The sequence below is a fragment of the Cajanus cajan genome, chromosome 9 (assembly GCF_000230855.2).
Source record: "Cajanus cajan strain Asha chromosome 9, NIPB_CcT2T_4, whole genome shotgun sequence".
Classification (NCBI taxonomy): domain Eukaryota; kingdom Viridiplantae; phylum Streptophyta; class Magnoliopsida; order Fabales; family Fabaceae; genus Cajanus; species Cajanus cajan.
This window is the reverse complement of record NC_138525.1, coordinates 15,176,125-15,194,137: the sequence shown is the minus strand read 5'-3', so window position 1 is coordinate 15,194,137 and position 18,013 is coordinate 15,176,125. Positions and strand designations below refer to the sequence as shown.

Here is an 18,013-nt window from a genome sequence, read left to right as displayed (position 1 = left end):
TATTTTAATTTTTATTTATCATATTTATTTATAAATTAATTTTAATATCTTTAAAATAAATAAACTCTTATATATTAATTTTAAATTTCTTATGTTAGAGACACTTTGTGCCTCTCTGTTTAAAAATAAATAAAAAGATAATGAATAATATTTTTTTTCCATGAAGGGAAGAAATAAAATGAATGATTATTTAAATAAAGAAGTTTGATAATTGAAGTAGAAAAAAAGAAAATAAATAAATAAATGATAATGAAAGCATAAATGGTTTAGAAACTAATTATAAGAGTAAATTAGTTTAAAATTTGTGTAAAAAAAGACACCTCTTTTATTAATTGTGTGTATATTATATATATATATATAAAGAATAAATAAATAAATTTATATCTAAGCTATTATTTTAGTTTGTGTATTTCATAGACTAAATATTTATTATATAACAAAAAATTATAATTAATTATGCAAAAAATAAATATTGAATATATAAATTATATTTAATTTGTTTATGAATAAATATTTTGAAATACATAAATACTATCAAAATTTAATTTATAAATAATAATATAAATAAAATAAAAAGTTAAAAAATATTAAAACACCTATGTAAAAAACTTGCGCCTAAACATACTCTCAAGAAAAATAATTTCGACATTAAAAAATTAGATAAATAAAAAATTTGAATTAAATAAAAAGTTAATAAAAATACTTTTATACAAAGTTATCGTTTAATATATATTGTTGATAGTAGTATTTTAAACGTTTTAAAAAATTATTTTAATAGTAAAATTTATAAATATTTTACACTAATAATATTATTAAAAAAGTACATTTAACATAAGTAAATTTTTACTTCTTTAATATTTAAATTATTAAATAAATTAAAAAATAGACACTTATAAAAAATGTTTTTATTTTTAACGTTACTTACGAATTATTATGTATATGAGTTGATTGATTTTATAATTATTATTTTAAAAATACATAAAAATATTATTTCTAATTTAATTTGGTGATGGGTAAATTAGCCGTGGTGAGAGTCAGAGAGCAGCAATAGCGCATCAACTCTCTTTCCCTCGCTCTCATCACAGCCATGGCTATGGCTATGCAAAGCGGAATCGGAATCTCAAAGGTCCTCATCATAGCAGGAGCAGGTTCCTCTCTCTCTCTCTCTCTCTCTCTCTCAATCGCATATCACTATCACTATCACTACCTGCTTTCATCTCTTATCTTCATTCACTCTCTTCCTTCAGGTTACACCGGCACCGTCCTCGTCAAAAACGGAAAATTGTCCGATTTAATCGGCGACCTTCAGGTTTTTTCCAATTTCACTTTTCTCTTTTTGTTTTGAGTAATGGATTTTGTGATTGCGTTGTTAAAGTCGTCCAGGTTGTGTATAAATAAACGAGTAGCGGTTTGTGACGATAGTTTCGGAAGATTCGTTTTTAATTCATGATGTTAGGGTTTCGGAAGATTCATTTTTAACTTCGTTTGATCATCACTGGTTGTCACCGTACATGCCTTTGGTTCCCACAATTTTGGAATGCTTCTCTCAAGCTAAAGCTAAATACGGTGGTCATCGTTTAAAATTATTTTTTTCATTAATTTATTTGTTTATCTTTTTTTTCTAGGACTAATTATTGGATTGAGAAGCTGGATTATTGCATTCTATTTGTTACTCTCGATATTACGTTTTAGTTTTTATGTACATACTGATGTGGTTAATTTTTCCATTTCTGGGGTTGTAGTTGTTTGTGAAGGGATTGGAAAAATCTGGGGATCAGGCCGAAGGTGAAAGTGAATATGCTGATGCCATAGCTGCTCAGGTAACAAACTGGTTGAATATGTCTTATAGTGTTTGGATGAAGTATTTTAATGAAGTAATTCATTTTCTTTTAAAAGAAATTAACATAGTCCACTCTAAAATATGCTGTTTGGATAAATTATTTTAAAAGAATTTTAATTAGATTCATACTTAGAAAACATAGGTGATTGTTGTAGTTGCTGATGTTTCTAAGCATTGATTACCTTCTCATCTTTTTGAAGCTCTTGTATATTTACCAACTTTAAATAATGCATTCCATTCATCGTGGATTGAATATTGGAGCAGAGGATTTCAAAAAGTAGTGGTTTATTTAGATTCTATTCGTGCTATTGATTTGGTAATATGTATACATATTACATTTGGTTCAGATATTCATAGTATTCATAACTATGAGGGGGAGATAAGCTGGACTTTTATTTATAATAGTGAACTTTTCTTTTATTTGAACTTTTAAAAATGTCTCAAAAGTAAATATGTTTATATCTTTCGATTAAAATACTTGTTTCATTGTTTCTCCTGAGAGGTAAGGAGAACAAAATGCTGACAAAAAGTGGTGTGTGTCTTGCAAGCTTATAATAAATGTGTTCAAATTGTCTGTGACTTGATAATTATCAAATAAGAATTTTTTTTTTTTTCCTTCAACTTTGGCTGGTTAACATTAGTCTTGGTGCTACAATTTATCAGAACAGGAAAGGTAAAAAACATATCAAATTATTTACCGTAAGCACTGCATTGTTTGATTTTAGAGTGCCGTAGCTTATCTAATCTGCATAGATATTGATTTGATTGAAATGATTCTATGATTGGATAAAGCATTTTAAATTCGCAATATAATCATTAAAGAATATGATTATATTGTGAATTTAAAATATTTTGTAACTTTATACAGAAAAAAATAATTAAATGTAATATCTAGTATTATTTTTGAATTATTAAAATTTGTCTAATATTAAAATTAATTTTCAATTAAATATATATTTTTAATAAATTTAATATTGATTTTAATTCTTGAATAAATATTTAAAAATGAAATTTTGCTTAGGTAGAAATTGAAATATTCTATCCAGACAAGGTAATTGAAATGAGAGTAATTCAAACAAAATATTTAGAAAGGGAATGGAAGGGAATTCAATTGAGAGTAATTCAAATTCCAAGAATTTGAAATTCCCTGAATTTTTAAAATGCCATCCAAGCAAACATTAGTGTCTTTTGTTTACGAAATGAACATGGAGAAGATTTTGAATTTTGTTGCTTGACTTTGCTCTAGGTGCGTCGTCTAGCAAATGAAGTTCGGCAGTTATCATCAAGCAGGCCAATCACAGTACTGAATGGGGGTTCTGGACAAAGTAATATAATCTATTCTACCATCTAATGCAGCTTCTGCTTAAGATCAGATGCCTTGTTTTACTATTCATGGTTCTTTGCATTTTATACATAGGCTGTCTGCTTGTTGATGAGTGTTGTGTTGGTTTAGAGTGTATTTTTATTTTGTCTTCCCCATGCTTTTTTTTCTAAGTGTTTATCCTTTTCAACAGGTAATTTTTCATCCATTATTGTTCCAGCTGCTGCTGTGGGCGCTCTGGGTTATGGTTTTATGTGGTGGAAGGTGTGTAACTACTTTCCTGGTTGGATTCTTGTGCGTTATTTGAATAGTTTCATTGTTTTATGGTTGATATCGTTTTCTATTTCTCTTTTACTAGTTTTTGCTTCTAAATTTTCTCTTATTTAATTATATCAAATTTTTATCACCCCATAATTCTTTAAAATGATTTGTTATTCTGATTGCTGTTTTTTTCCTTTCCAATATCAGGGTATTTCATTCTCAGATCTTATGTACGTGACTAAACGGAATATGGAAAAAGCTGTTGCGGATTTAACAAAAAAGTTGCAGCATGCTTCAGATGTCATTGCTGTAGGTGTCCATTTACTGTTTGGGGTTTTCTGTTTATATCTTTACTTAACTAGGTTTGTTAGGCACCACTTACTGCACTTGAAAGCTATGAGGCCCCATTAATGTAGAATTTAATATTACTTCACCCTAGTGGTTAAAATATATTGCATCACTCATTAATATGATTCACAACTCAAGCATGGTGTTTCACTTTGAATTCTCTATCTATGGACAAAAAGTATAGTTGCTACTGTCTTAATTTGTATTACAGGATGACTTGTGTAGGGTTGGAGTATAAAATACTTTTCAAGAGTCAAATATGAATTTGATGCTTCTAAACTCATAAAAGGAGATCATCAAGAGATATGATAAGCTTCTGTGAGCCATTGACAGTCTTGGGCTTTAAACAACTGGCTCTGTAAAATTATATAGGACTCCCAAATCCATGAATAACCACCTTAATCTGTTCTGGCCAGATTTTATTCGTTAAGCAGTGATCAGGATGCAGTAGTTTCTAAAACCATTTAGTCCAGGACCTATTGGTGGGCAACTCTTTCAGTACTAGAAAGAGAAAAGGAAAAGAGTAGCTTAAATACTGTAGGTAACCTTAGATAATTAAAAGAAATGGTCTTTCCCATCACAAAATGTTTTGCCAACATTGTATTAAGCTGCTCCTGTCTGTCATAGAGAATCAGTCTAATTTATCTTTTAATAGCATGTGCGCCAATAAAAGTACACCAGCACATTTTAACAGCGTACAAGGCATCTGTTGTCTTTGATAAGGGGGAGAAAATATTTTTCTCACATTTGCTATAACGACTCACATTTTGTCCAAAATATTTATTGTCATGCTTGGAACATGTAACATGAAAACTAATGTCTATATGTCATAATAACCAAGTTTTTTTACTCAATTTCCTCTCAATTCTTTTGATGGTAGGATGCCAAGAAGCATTTGACCCAGAGAATTCAGAATTTAGATGACAAAATGCTCAAGCAGAATGAGCTGGCACGGTCAATTAAGGATGAGGTATGTTTTTTGACACATACAAATTCAATATCTGCACCTGTACTTGCACTATTTTTCTATTTAGCATATATACTGGTGCATACTTACTAATTCTCTTTCAGACAATATAACCAACATTCATTTAGAACTAATTGATTTTTGAACTCAAATCTATTGATGGATATCTATGTTAGTGAATATCATGTGGTAGTAAGGCATCAAAATTCTCCATTGGGCTGTCTTGATCTCATCCTGATCAGTGATGAAGTGGCTTACATGCCTATCATGTTGTTATATATACTTGGTCATTATACTAAATACTTTACGACTCTCGAGTCTTTATTATAATGGACTATCAATTATAATGTTAGATAAGCTCCATACATTCTCCTTATACCTCTTTCTGTGGGAGCTTTATGGTTTGGTTTCTGTTCATGGCAGTAGAATATCCAACATAATTGTTTTTAATTTAAAATTTTATAAGATCAGCTGCTGTATCTTTACAATGGGTCACCTTTATTCTTTTTTACAATTATGGGAAGAAATAAAATGTGTTTAATTGTTATACACCATTCACAGGTTTCTGGAGTTCGAAGTACTATCACTAATTTCCATGATGACTTGGGTCTCTTGCAACAAACAGTGGAAACATTGGTATGTAATATGATTGTTTTAATGCAGTGGCTAGTTAATTGTTATCAAAATTTGTCTTGATTATTTAATTTTCATTTGAATGAAAATATCTATAGATTTGTAACAAAGTAAACATGATGTTTATTTTTCCACAACATTGGTTAGTTTTATTTGCTCCTATATGTGTGTGCATCTCTTTTATTTGATTCATTCTTATGTTGTATAATTATGCCTTTTCTCAGGATGAAAGGCTGGCTACATTGAGTTATAAACAGGTAAAGCTTTTTCCTGGTCTTATCAAATTTAAAATAGGAATATGTAATTGTCATAAACCATTTTGTTTCTTTTATTTGGAACATCTCTAAATGAGAGTAAAATATTGAATTGCTAGAATGATTTGGTATGCATGTGTTTCCTGTTGATGTGCCTAAAGAAAATACTGATTTAGTAGTGTGGTTGCAGGATTATGCAAATCATGGATTGGCATATCTCATCGACTTTGTACATGGAAAAGCCCGGAAAATGCCTGAAATTTTGCAGGTTGGAGTTTTTTCTTATATGTCAGTTGTAATTATATGTTCTTTTGCTGTTAGTCACTCTTAAATTACTTGTGACCGCTAAATATGCAAAACTATATATATGTTCTAGAGGCTGGATTATCACCCTCTTATCTGTTGAGTGTTAAAGTGACAGTCAGAGACCTAGATTAGCTTGAACAGCTTATATTTAGAGCTGACTTTAAAGTCACAGTAGACGCCACTTTATTCAGCTCTTCTAATTCTTTTGGTGGCTTTGGTTATTATATCTTTTTATATTTTCCTGTGGACATAATGATCTGATGATAATTAGTAAATATTCAGCAGGAGCAACAGAAACTTGCAGGGAAGTCCCCTAATTTGCTCACATATAAAGGAACTCCAAATCTGAAGGTGTTCTTCTACCTTGTGCTTTGTTTTCTACTGTTATTTTCCTACTGAACAACGAGTTTGGCCAGAATATGTCAACATGCTTTTAATATTGTATTTATATCCATAAGATATGGTATCCAGTATGTACTGCAATTTGAATTTATTTTTTATAATATGCTCAATTATTCTGTTTTCACTTGCCGGGGCAGGGTCTTAAAGACATTGCAGAAACGTTGTCTATTGGTTTAGACAGGTCAGCTTCAGATACGATCATGCCAGATGGTATGGACAAACTAGAGCAGCAACGAAAGCCATTGTTGAGGTTTGAATCTGCTCACTCGATTTGTTTTCAAAATAAAGAAACCAAGGGAAAATTTTCCTCTGCCTAGTATTCTTTCTCTTCAGAGTTCAGATTATCAAAAAATACGAGATTGGAATGAGAAATTTGATTGATCTCAGGAACTTATGTTAACGTTCATCCAAATTGAGATCTTGATAGTTTTTTCCTTTCTTGTGCTTATAGCTGTTCAATCTACTCGCGTTATTTTGATACGAAGAAGCTTTGATTTTGCAGGACTACTTCAACCAGGTGTTGATGATAAAGTCTAAAATCATGATTACCAAGCCTTTAAGCGTTCCTTGTTTTTATTCAGCAGTAACTTTCAGTTCACTTGTTCATAATAAATCTTAACATGTGATAGTAGTTATGAATTTCACATATCAAGTTTTTATCTCTACAATAGTATTAATAGATTGGATAACATTTTATAATCAAGTTAGTGAATTGTGATTCTATGTCGTAAATAAAATTTTGCTGTCAAGGTGTCTATTGGTTTGGTGCCATCAGCTTTTGCCAGTTGCTTCTGGCATCATGAATTAGTGGTTTATTATGAACATCATCGCCAACTTTATATTATATAACTGGTTAACATTTTGTGAAGCTTAGTGAAGTTTCTGGTCAGCAATTTAATTTATATATGTTAATGTTCATTGGTAATAAAGCTAAGCAACCGCTTAATCTTACTACCAGAGGAAGGCTCATATTTTCTTGATATTTTAATTTTAATACTTTTATTATATAGTAGAGTTTATGCGACTAAAACTATGTGAGTTTATCTTTTATTTGGTAGAATTCATAGAAAATTAGTATTTAAAGTTTGGGTGATGCACATGGTAAATATTTACGTTCATATAAAATTTATACTAAATAAATGTTTTTGAATAAATAAATTAGAATTAAGATTTATGTGAAATAATTTTTAAATATATGAATATATTTCAGGTCTACAAGAAATATTGTTGTTTGATAATTTTTAAAATTATACTAAAGTTTAATTTAAAAATAAATATGAAAAATGATAAATTGAAAGAAGTTTGTGGTTAAGAAATTTAAATAAAAATAAATAAATTTGAATGAAAACATTATATGATTATATTACTTAGAATATTCAAATCACAATTGATTTAAATTATTAAAATCAAATAATGTCAATTTTCTAATTTTCTAATTTAATTATGCTATAAATTTAATATATATATATATATATATATATATATATATATATGTATATGTATATAGGGGGTTATAATTATATCGATATAACTTTTACTAAGTATTACACCATTCAATAACTTTATATTAAATGTGAATTTTGTAAATTCAACCGTTAGATTGAAAGTTCATATAACTTTATATGTGTATATCAAATTTTGTTAAGTTATTGTACATTAATAATAATAAATTATTTAGTTATTAATATATTTTTTATAACAAGATATTATATTTACAATAAAATTATTTATTTTAAAATATATTATAAAAGATACCTTATTTGAGTGTAATAAAGATAGTATATTAGAAAATATTTTACTAACACCGTTTTAATCAAAATTCAAATCTAAGTAAAATAGTCACAATTTCTAAAAATAAATTATTTGTACTAATATTATAATAATAATAAAAAAAATTATCTATCAATTATATTACACATTTAGTTAAAAATAAAAAAACTATCATACACATCATTTTTTTTACTTTTTAATTATTTTGATGAAACATTAACATACGAAAGTACTATTGTGTGAAAAGAGCACATGGAAGTAAATCTTTTTCTCTTGTATACTCTTCATCTATTTAGCTAAAAAAGTGATTCTTAGTAAATTTTTACTTGTAGCAAATATTATGACCTGTAAGAGATAACACTAACACAGCATCACTTCTGTCAACGTAGCAATTGGGTTGAGACCAATTCTCGAGAAACTTATTTGAATGTGTCCGAAGAAACTTGGATATATTATTAATTCATAGTTTTTTTCAACAAGATTGTGTCTTGCATGACACCCTGTGCCAAATGGGATTGTAACACATAGTTGACCGGTGGCTCTAACTGGGTCTTAACTGGCGCCAATTAGGATAAAGCAACAAAAAGAAACCAATCAAAACCACGTTTTCAACCAATTTTTCCATCACCCAAAGTGTAGTGTTAGTGTAGGACCAAGAATTAGTATTACTATTGCATGTTAAAGTCACAACACTCACAACCATCAATCAACATATTTCTTTTCATTAGAATTGGTCAGCATTTTATTTTATCCCATTAACATAACATTTCATCCACGCTAAGTAAATTTATTTTTAATTTATCAAGTTTAAATTTTTTATTTATTATAATTTTAAAAAATACATTTTAATCCATACATAATTTACTCAAAATGTGATTAATGAGTTAGTCAAATAACATCGTATGTCGAAAATATTATATTAAATTAAACTAATTCTCGTAAAAATATTTAGTAAGGATTGAAGTCAAGGAGGGACGTTGACCAGGCATAGGGTGCAGGAGAATGCATTTAGCTGGCTGCTTCGCTGGCTCATAAATGGCTGTGTGAGCCGAGCGGAGTGAAAACGATGCGTTTTTGCCACGTCATCAATCATGCTTTGCGTGAATTTTTTAATTTTTTTTTTGGGGGAAAGAAAATGAAATGGTTCCATTTGCGCTTTTATTCTCGGTTCTCTTTCTTTTTTCCTCTCTATCAACGAAAACAACAATGGAATATTTGCAGGACGCTGGGATCCGCGTTTCTCGATCACACACCGCAATCCAATTCAGCGTGTCTCCGCATTTTCGCGCGTGAACCTGATTCGCCATTTTTCTTCTCCGCACTGTAAAATTTTCCTCTCTTCTCTGCATTATTCACCTTTTCTAATCTCAACCATATCGCACTTTCGCCAATTTCTTTCTCTCTCATTGCCGTCTTTCTCGCGCTTCAATCCTTTATTGCGTTTGTCTTTATCTGATCGATCAACGACGTTCGCAGTTTTTTTTTTTTTTTTTTTGCTTTATTTTGTTTTGTTTATTTCCATTCGTGGCAAGTGCTTTTGTCGATGTAATTTCGTCGTTTTGGGTGCATTTCGATCTTTGCTGTCGCCTTGTAGATTTTGTTGCTAATTTGCATGAAAATGCTGGATTACTTGCAGAGAATATGGAAAGCACTCAAAGCAGTGTTAAGATTTTGATTTATTTGCTTATTTGCTTATTAATTAATGCCTTTTTTTTTTTTTTCCTTTTTCATTAATTAATGCGTGTTTGTTTTGCTTCCTTCTTTAGGATTGGATTTAATTGCACGTAATGGAGGTTTAAAGCCGCGCAGAACTCGGTGTTGTTGGTGTTTTGGTGGTAGTGGTAGTGGTATTTGGAATTTGAGGATTGAGTGGGGGCTTGGAAAATGGCTGCCAGGAGTGAACACCACCAAACTGTTCCCCTTTCGGTGCTCCTGAAGCGTGAATTGGCGAATGAGAAAATTGAGAAACCTGAGATTGCTCATGGTCAAGCGTGCCAGAGCAAGAAAGGGGAGGATTTGACACTGCTCAAGACGGAATGTCAGAGGGTGGTCGGTGATGGAGTCTCTACATATTCTGTATTTGGGGTAAGTTTCTCACGGCCTGCTTTTCCAGATTGAATAACATCGTTTTTTTATAGGATTTGATGGGTTGCAACTTGTCAACCGATTTTAATCTAGATGTATTTTACATGTTATCATTCTATAGGTCGAGACATAGTAAATGAGAGAATATAAAGGATTAAGCATTTTCCTTGGCACTTAACTATCTTATTGCAAAATTAGCAAATGCTAAAGCTTGTGGAGTGTCTACTTTTCACATATTTACTTAGAATCCAATGTGTTGGTTTTATATTTGATGTTCTTGACTTCATGGCTTAGTTAGACTGGAAAAACTTTATCAAGTTACATATTACTGACTTTATTGCTCTGTTGATGTGAACAAACTAATATATTGTCAAGGTGTTTTTGCCACAATTTTGGTTTTATTATGGTTTTGTTCTTATGCACTCATTTTAATTGGAGCACAGGAAGGATTATAGCCATTTATGCACTGAATGCTTATTGCTCAATGCACTATTTTTCATTTCTTGTTTTTTTTTCCTGGTTGCATTTTCTGATTCAGAAGTTTTACAGCTATTTGATGGACACAATGGATCTGCTGCTGCTATTTATGCCAAGGAGAATCTTCTAAATAATGTTCTAAGTGCAATTCCTTCAGATCTGAACAGAGATGAGTGGATAGCAGCATTGCCCAGGGCTTTGGTTGCTGGCTTTGTAAAAACTGATAAAGATTTTCAAGAGAAAGGTACTGATAGTTCATTCCTTGCAGAGTTTGATATGTTCTCTGTTAATTATTTGTTTAAGAGAGAATTCATGTACATCACTTAAATCTTCATGTTAATATCACCAAAACTATTTGGACATTTTTCTAATTTTTTGTTGTCATCTATCACTCAAAGACTTCTCAAGTCTTGGTATAGTTTTAAGATTTCTAACCTTTATTAGAAGGTTTCCTATTGGCTTTTTCTGAAAAACAAAGTTATCATAATCTTGCCTCGTGTCATAGTTATTCTGATTTTTAAAGATCTTGATTGTAAATGTTCATTGATGAGAAAATACATAGTGGGAAGGCCATTTTTATAATCACCACGTGTGCAAGGCTCTTTGAGAGTGTATATAGGCATTGGTTAACTTAGTTGTGTGTGTTTTGCCTGTTGTAATCTCTGGACATGAATCTTCTTCCAGGCATCAACTCCAACTACCTTTAACAGTTTGACATTGCTTTAGCTTGAGTATCCAAATTTGTTAAGATAATCAAATTACTAACAGAAGTTAATTCTTTCTTAAAATATCCCTTGTGAATTGTGATAGGTTTGATAAGCAATTTGTGCAGTTTCATACTTCCTTGATTAAAGCTAGTTAAGTTTGTAGGTTCCTTTCTAAAAAATATTTATGTCAATACGTGGTTTGCCCTATTTGGAATTTTAATGAATTTTTCTTGGTTTCAGCCTGAGATTCTAGTAATGAGCATACCGGATTCATTTGGGGGGTGGGGGGTTATTGGCTATGCCAGTAAAAATTATTAGTACTAATTTTACTTAAGCTTGACAATTAAGATTGTCTAATGTATAATGCATGGTGACTCTTATTTTTTTTTTTTTCGTCTATGAACATGATTTATGCAATGTCAAAGGTGAACTAAAGACTATTATTTGGCTTAGGATTTATATTACAAATTGCATCGCATAATGCAGCTGGCTACCTCTTGATTGCAACGGCTGCCACTGTCGCATTGCACTGCTATTGTTGGCTACATTGATTTGCATCAAACTGCAACAAGACTGTGACTACAGTTGCACTGCAACCTATATTTAAAACTCCATGCTAGTTGTTGTCGTATGTGTATTAGATTGTTGATGAAGAATATAAATTACTAATGGAAGTTATTAATAGTTTTTATATTTCTTCGTTGTGGTTGATATTTTTTATACTTTTGAGTTAATATGTTTTTGTTATACTTTGTTGTTTCAGCCCAAAAATCTGGAACTACTGTCACCTTTGTGATAATAGATGGATGGGTTGTAACAGTTGCATCAGTTGGTGATTCTCGTTGTGTACTTGAATCTTCTGATGGTGAGATTTATTACTTGTCTGCAGATCACAGGCTAGAAACAAATGAAGAGGAGTAAGTTGTTAATTGATTTTTTTTAACTGTTTGGAGTTGCTCTGTTATAACAGAAACTCACCTTTTTTTTATTTTTATTTTTACTTTCATCAGGAGGGTGCGGATCACCTCTAGCGGTGGTGAAGTTGGCCGGCTAAATACAGGGGGAGGTGCAGAGGTACATTTTCTTTTAATCATGATCCCTTTAACCGAAATGGTATTTGCTCCATAACAAGCTTCAACACCCACTATCCATCACCACAAAATAAGAAAGACAAGAGAACTATTTGTTCTTGTATCTGATTCCTTATGTTACTTATATTTTTGGTACAAGATGCTTGCCCTATTGCACTACATAATCAGATATTAAGATGTAAACCAGGTGAATCACACCCTGGAAAACTAAGAGGCAAGGGTACACTTGTTGATTACATTGGGTGATAAGATTATATCGACCTAAAAGCATAATACTCTTTGCATTTCATTATTTACAATCTTTTGGGGACACTGCTGTTTAGGTTTTGTAATATACTGACCATATCTGCTGTTTACTAATATTCTTTTCATAAGAAGTGTTTATGACACTAATATGCCTGACTAGATTAATTTTTTATTGTAGGTTGGTCCTTTGAGATGTTGGCCTGGTGGCTTGTGTCTTTCACGATCTATTGGAGATATGGATATTGGTGAATTTGTTGTCCCTGTACCATATGTAAAGCAAGTGAAGGTTGGTCTTTACTTTACACTCGAAGCAGTGTTGGGCTTATGTTGATTAGTTACTTTTCACTTGCACACTTTTTTGCTCACAAGGTTACTTAGTTTACTTAGTTCCTTAATTCTTTTTTCTTCTTCTGTTTGATCCCCCACGGAATTTCATTTGTTTCATCTCTTTCTCTTCTAAGCAAGTATTTCTGCCAACTACATGATGGTTCAGTATATTGTGTGGATCAAATGATTGGATTCTTATGTTGTGAATTTATCTTTTGTTTTCTAAGTAATCCATATGTTTCTTTCTTTTTTTCATTTTGAAATGAAGAATTTAATTTCTTCCTTTTTTCCTCCCATTTATTTCTCTTTAATATAGTTGTCCACTGCTGGAGGCCGGCTTGTTATCTGCAGTGATGGTGTTTGGGATGCTCTACCTGCAGAAGTAGCCCTTGATTGTTGTCGTGGAATGTCAGCCGAAGCTGCTGCACCACAAATTGTTAAAGTGAGATTAATGTGCATCTTTTGAATCATTTTGTGAATTTTGTTTACTGGCCCTGTTTTCATGTTGAGTGTAATAGTAATCCTGACTTAAAACATCATAAGATACCTTGTTTGTGAATTTGCATTAGTTTCTCCTGATAACTATCATTTGGTGGCATTAATAATGTTTGTGTCCCCTTTGTTTCCGTCTTTTTCTATCGTTAGGAAGCTATACAAGCAAAAGGACTTAGAGATGATACAACCTGTATCGTTGTTGATATATTACAACAGGAGAAGCCACCTGTTTCTGTGCCACATCCAAAGAAGCCAGTAAAGGGAATGCTCAAGTCCATGTTTCGGAAAAGGTCTTCTGAATCATCTTCTTATATTGACAAAGAGTACTTGGAGCCAGATGTAATAGAGGAAATGTACGAGGAAGGATCTGCCATGCTTTCAGAGAGGTTTAGTTTTGTAACAGCTGTTGTCAAAGTTAACCACTTGCTCTTTAGTTTTCTCTCCTGACAAATCACGTTTGTTTGAAATGCAGGTTAGATACTAAGTATCCAGTCTGCAACATGTTTAAGTTGTTTATATGTGCAGTATGTCAAGTAGAGATAAAACCTGGAGAGGGTATTTCAATACACGAGGGTGCGGCCAACTCTCAAAAATTTCGTCCCTGGGACGGACCTTTCCTGTGCTCAAGTTGCCAAGAGAAGAAAGAAGCCATGGAAGGGAAAAGATCATCAGGTGTTTTGATAAGCCTTCGTTTCTTTCCTTCTTCCTATGTGAGATATGTTTCCATAATATAACCTATTTTGATCTTCTGATTTCAGGTAGACTTAGCAGTGGAAGTGACGAATAACTCTCGTGTATATTTGCATTTTGGGAGTGATATAAAGATGTTCATATGATAGGAAGGTCAAACTTCCAAGCAACAAAGATTCCCTTATATTATCACAGGGGGCTTTATGGATATAATTTCGAATTCCACATGAAAATACATATGAAAACCAATAGCAGCCTGTTAGAAGATTTCTGACTTGGACGTATGAAATAGCAACAACCAAGTATTGTGAAGGGTTGTGTTACAAGTGGCATGGTATGACAGGATGTCGGAGGTAATGCATTTTTTATATATATATTTTTTTCTGGGATTCGTTCATTTGTATACGGGTCTTTTGGAATCACTATAGACCTTTTAATGAATGTGGTCTTTGTTATTGTAATGTAATATAGGGATTTTAATTAGAAATCAATTCTACTGTAGGTTAGATGTGTGTTAATCCTTCTGAATGTTTTGTTCATTTAGCATTCGATTTTGAGAATTCCTTTGCCATGCGAACATTATGTCTTTTGTAACATGTGATAGGCGGAAGTATCCCATACCTTCCTCCTCATCCCCCCTTCTCCAAAAGTCTACAAAAAAAAGGAATATATATAAGAGGGTTCAAATGATATCGGTGTACTTTTTATTAAGTATTACACCGTCCAATAATTTTATATTAAATGTAAATTTTGTAAATCTAACCGTTGAATTATAATTTCATATTATTTTATATGTTTATATTAAATTTTGTTAAAATTGAACAACTTGAAGATAATCAAAATATTTATATTTTATTATATTTTAAAATGTATATATTATGTCAATTTTATTGTATAAGAATGAAGTATCAAATCATTTTGGATTAATATAAAATTTTGTATATATAATATAAGAGTAAAGAACTTTCAATCTAGCGGTTGAATTTATAAAAATTCACATTTAATAAAATTATTGAACTGTATAATACATAGTAAAAGTTACATTGATGTCATTTAAACCTTCTTCATATATATATATATATATATATATATATGAAAGATTTGTTTACTCTAAGAGTAAGTCTATATAATTCATGTTCTACATCAAATTTGAAAATTATTAGATATTTCATTTTATTAATTCAAATTGACAGATAATCATAAAATCACTCTATATATTGATCTGAATTAATGAAACGAAATATTGAATAATTTTTAATTTTTTTAAAAAATTGTAAATTTGATCTATGCATTAAGAACCTTAAATTCAATGGTTGGATCGTTAAAATTTGATGTAAAACATGAATTATTGAATAATGTAAATTTAAATAGACTTATTCCTAAAATAAATGAATCGCTCCTTATATATATATATATATATATATATATATATATATATATATATATATATATATATATATATATATATATATATATTACATCCCACTCAGCTTTGCTATTTTTCCGTATGTAGATGTATGACACAATATGAATACCATTGCATGTGTTTTGCACTTTAAAATAAAAAATTGTAAATTACACCCCCAACCTAGAAAAATATTGAATCATTTCACCAAAATGGACGTTATAAGTTAGGCAGATATGTCTTATTACTATAGTACTTTTTTTTAATGAATATTTCAATTTGGAAAAATAGATTCCAAAAAAAATAAGGTTATCCATAGGAAGAGGAATTACATGAAATAAGCACTTTGTTTACTAATTCTATTGCGTGGTACTGGGTAGACTAAGTTAATTTAGGAGCCCTTTCTCTACCAATCTAAATTTCTGTACCTACTTCTCCGGCAGTAAAATCTATTTTTGTTCTTAATTTTTTTTTGGGTCTATCAATACTAAGAAATAAAAAAAAAAATATTTTTGCTATAATAGAATTTAATTTAATTTCGTAATTCATTTTATGTGAGTTTCATAATTGATCTCGCATTTTTTAACGGGTTGATTGATTTTCCATGTGAATAATAAGTAAGAATAATAAAAATATTCTTTATCGATTAGAATCGGTTCTTACATGTCTCATATGCATCACAATGCTTCAATGGTGAAAAGAAAAAGAATTAATTCCTATTTTAATAACTACTTATTGGAGATGGTTTAAAGGTAATTATTTATTTTTATAAGAGATAACTAAATTTTATGTATATATTAATTTTCCCTTTAAAAGAAAATAAATAATTGCATAGTAGTTATTAATAAAGGTCACAAAAGTGTTTTGAAGCACAAGTTTTATTTTTAAAATTATTGTTGAATAACAATAATCTATACTATTCCTATTAATGTGCATATTCAAGCAGAGATACATAATTATCGTTTTCTCTTTCTATTTTTTTTGCACTAGAAGGAGAGAAATTTTTTTTTACAACCTAGAGACAAGTAGATTCAATACATTTGCAAGCAACTGTCAATGTAAACCCATTGAAGACACCTAGAGACTCGTAAAATAGACTCTTGAGAGTGGTTCTAGCTTTACAAAATAATATGCACAATGATTTTGCTCATGTAAGGAGTGCAACAATTCCAATTTCTAATTTTCCATGAAATAACCTTTGATGTCTTTCATAATTGTAAGAAACATGTGACAAGCATTAATATTATGTGTGATCAAACTCACAACATGGCTGAGAAACACCAATTACATTACTAAAATTCAAATCACATACCAAATGCAAACTTTGACAAAGAATTTCTAATTTTGCTTTGAGAATATTTGCAACACTAATATCATCATAGAACTCGTGAATCTAATTACTATTTGAGTCTCTAAACAAACTTCATATCCTAAGGTGTTCAAGATTAGTGTGACAGCTTTCATTTACATCCAAAATCACTTAATCATTGTATGAACAAATATAAGTAACAATATTTGTTGATGTTTTTCTATCATAAGACCTCGAGTGTTGAGTTCAAATACACTTTGCACACTCTCAACAAAGTTAAAAATTTTGGTTATAACTACATGTGGCTACTTAGAAGTATTTTGAAAAATACTTACATTGATTGCTTTCCAAATCTCCCACAATAACATGGGAAATAACACCCTAACTTCATGCACTTTGTGACAAATCCAATCCATCCAATTCTGGATATTCTCATCATGGGATGGAAGACGCACATTAATAAAGTTGCAAATATGCTTCACATTATTATATTACTAAAAGAGATGGGACAAATTTTCGGCCACCAATCTTTTTGTTCGTCCCTGGAGTATCCACCGCTGATAGCGGTGACTAATCTCCTCGTTACATTGGAGGCACCTCAAAGGATGAGATGAGATAGATCACCAATCTATATCTAACACAAATTGCATCATTAATTATGTGTCTATGCATAAAAATAAATCTCTTGTTGGCAAGGCATCATGTCCTATCAACAAAAAAATAAAAGCATAAAAAAATCTCTTTCTATGAGTGTATTATACTATTATTTCCAATCAAAGAAACAATGATCAAATTTCTTCAACGCTCTTTCATACAAGAAAAATAAGATAATGAATTTTGACAATGATTATGTAAGAATAACTAAAATATCTAGACTACATTTTTTAACAGCTAATTAAACCAACTTTTTGAGTTAAAGTTAAAAAATATGAATAATTCTAAATTTTCTTATTATTATTATAAAATAATAGTAGAATAAATAAATAAATAAATATATATATATATATATATATATATATATATAAAAGGAGAGATTCACTTTTTATAGGAGTAAGTTTGTTTAAACAAATTCTACTTAA

General features: G+C 30.4%; 2 protein-coding genes across 7 annotated transcripts; both read left to right on the top strand.

Annotated features, from left to right (window-relative positions):
• The first annotated feature begins 991 nt into the window (after window positions 1-991).
• On the top strand, window positions 992-7,089 carry LOC109812287 (uncharacterized). 2 transcript variants are annotated; one of them, XM_020376215.2, is made up of 13 exons: window positions 992-1,148; window positions 1,248-1,309; window positions 1,743-1,820; window positions 3,087-3,165; window positions 3,355-3,425; window positions 3,630-3,731; window positions 4,651-4,740; window positions 5,299-5,373; window positions 5,595-5,627; window positions 5,815-5,892; window positions 6,216-6,281; window positions 6,470-6,582; window positions 6,835-7,089. In XM_020376215.2, exons 1-13 carry the CDS (start codon window positions 1,088-1,090, stop codon window positions 6,854-6,856), a joined length of 930 nt encoding a protein of 309 aa, XP_020231804.2. In that variant the 5' UTR covers window positions 992-1,087; the 3' UTR covers window positions 6,857-7,089. The 2 variants fall into 2 exon arrangements, with proteins under 2 accessions (XP_020231804.2, XP_020231803.2); XM_020376214.2 differs by having other exon boundaries at window positions 6,213-6,281.
• A 2,169-nt stretch (window positions 7,090-9,258) lies between these two features.
• LOC109812327 (Protein phosphatase 2C family protein) lies at window positions 9,259-14,910 on the top strand. 5 transcript variants are annotated; one of them, XM_083063525.1, is made up of 10 exons: window positions 9,260-9,425; window positions 9,869-10,187; window positions 10,737-10,908; window positions 12,261-12,288; window positions 12,382-12,445; window positions 12,887-12,994; window positions 13,352-13,477; window positions 13,681-13,916; window positions 14,003-14,202; window positions 14,289-14,910. In XM_083063525.1, the coding sequence occupies exons 2-10, from the start codon at window positions 9,987-9,989 to the stop codon at window positions 14,315-14,317; spliced, it is 1,164 nt and encodes a 387-aa protein (XP_082919651.1). In that variant the 5' UTR covers window positions 9,260-9,425; window positions 9,869-9,986; the 3' UTR covers window positions 14,318-14,910. The 5 variants fall into 5 exon arrangements, with proteins under 5 accessions (XP_082919650.1, XP_082919651.1, XP_020231858.2 ...); XM_020376269.3 differs by having other exon boundaries at window positions 9,261-9,425; window positions 12,135-12,288; XM_083063523.1 differs by lacking the exon at window positions 9,260-9,425 and adding an exon at window positions 9,459-9,570 and having other exon boundaries at window positions 12,135-12,288.
• The last annotated feature ends 3,103 nt before the right edge of the window (window positions 14,911-18,013 follow it).

Bases quoted from the DNA above. Each gene is read 5' to 3' on its own strand.
- LOC109812287 (XM_020376214.2), top strand. From the start codon at position 1,088: ATGGCTATGGCTATGCAAAGCGGAATCGGAATCTCAAAGGTCCTCATC. The intron at 6,282-6,469 runs GTGTTCTTCTAC...TTGCCGGGGCAG, and splicing joins AAGGAACTCCAAATCTGAAG to GGTCTTAAAGACATTGCAGA. The intron at 6,583-6,834 runs GTTTGAATCTGC...TTGATTTTGCAG, and splicing joins CAACGAAAGCCATTGTTGAG to GACTACTTCAACCAGGTGTT.
- LOC109812327 (XM_020376269.3), top strand. From the start codon at position 9,987: ATGGCTGCCAGGAGTGAACACCACCAAACTGTTCCCCTTTCGGTGCTC. The intron at 12,995-13,351 runs GTTGGTCTTTAC...TCTTTAATATAG, and splicing joins CATATGTAAAGCAAGTGAAG to TTGTCCACTGCTGGAGGCCG. The intron at 13,478-13,680 runs GTGAGATTAATG...TTCTATCGTTAG, and splicing joins CTGCACCACAAATTGTTAAA to GAAGCTATACAAGCAAAAGG.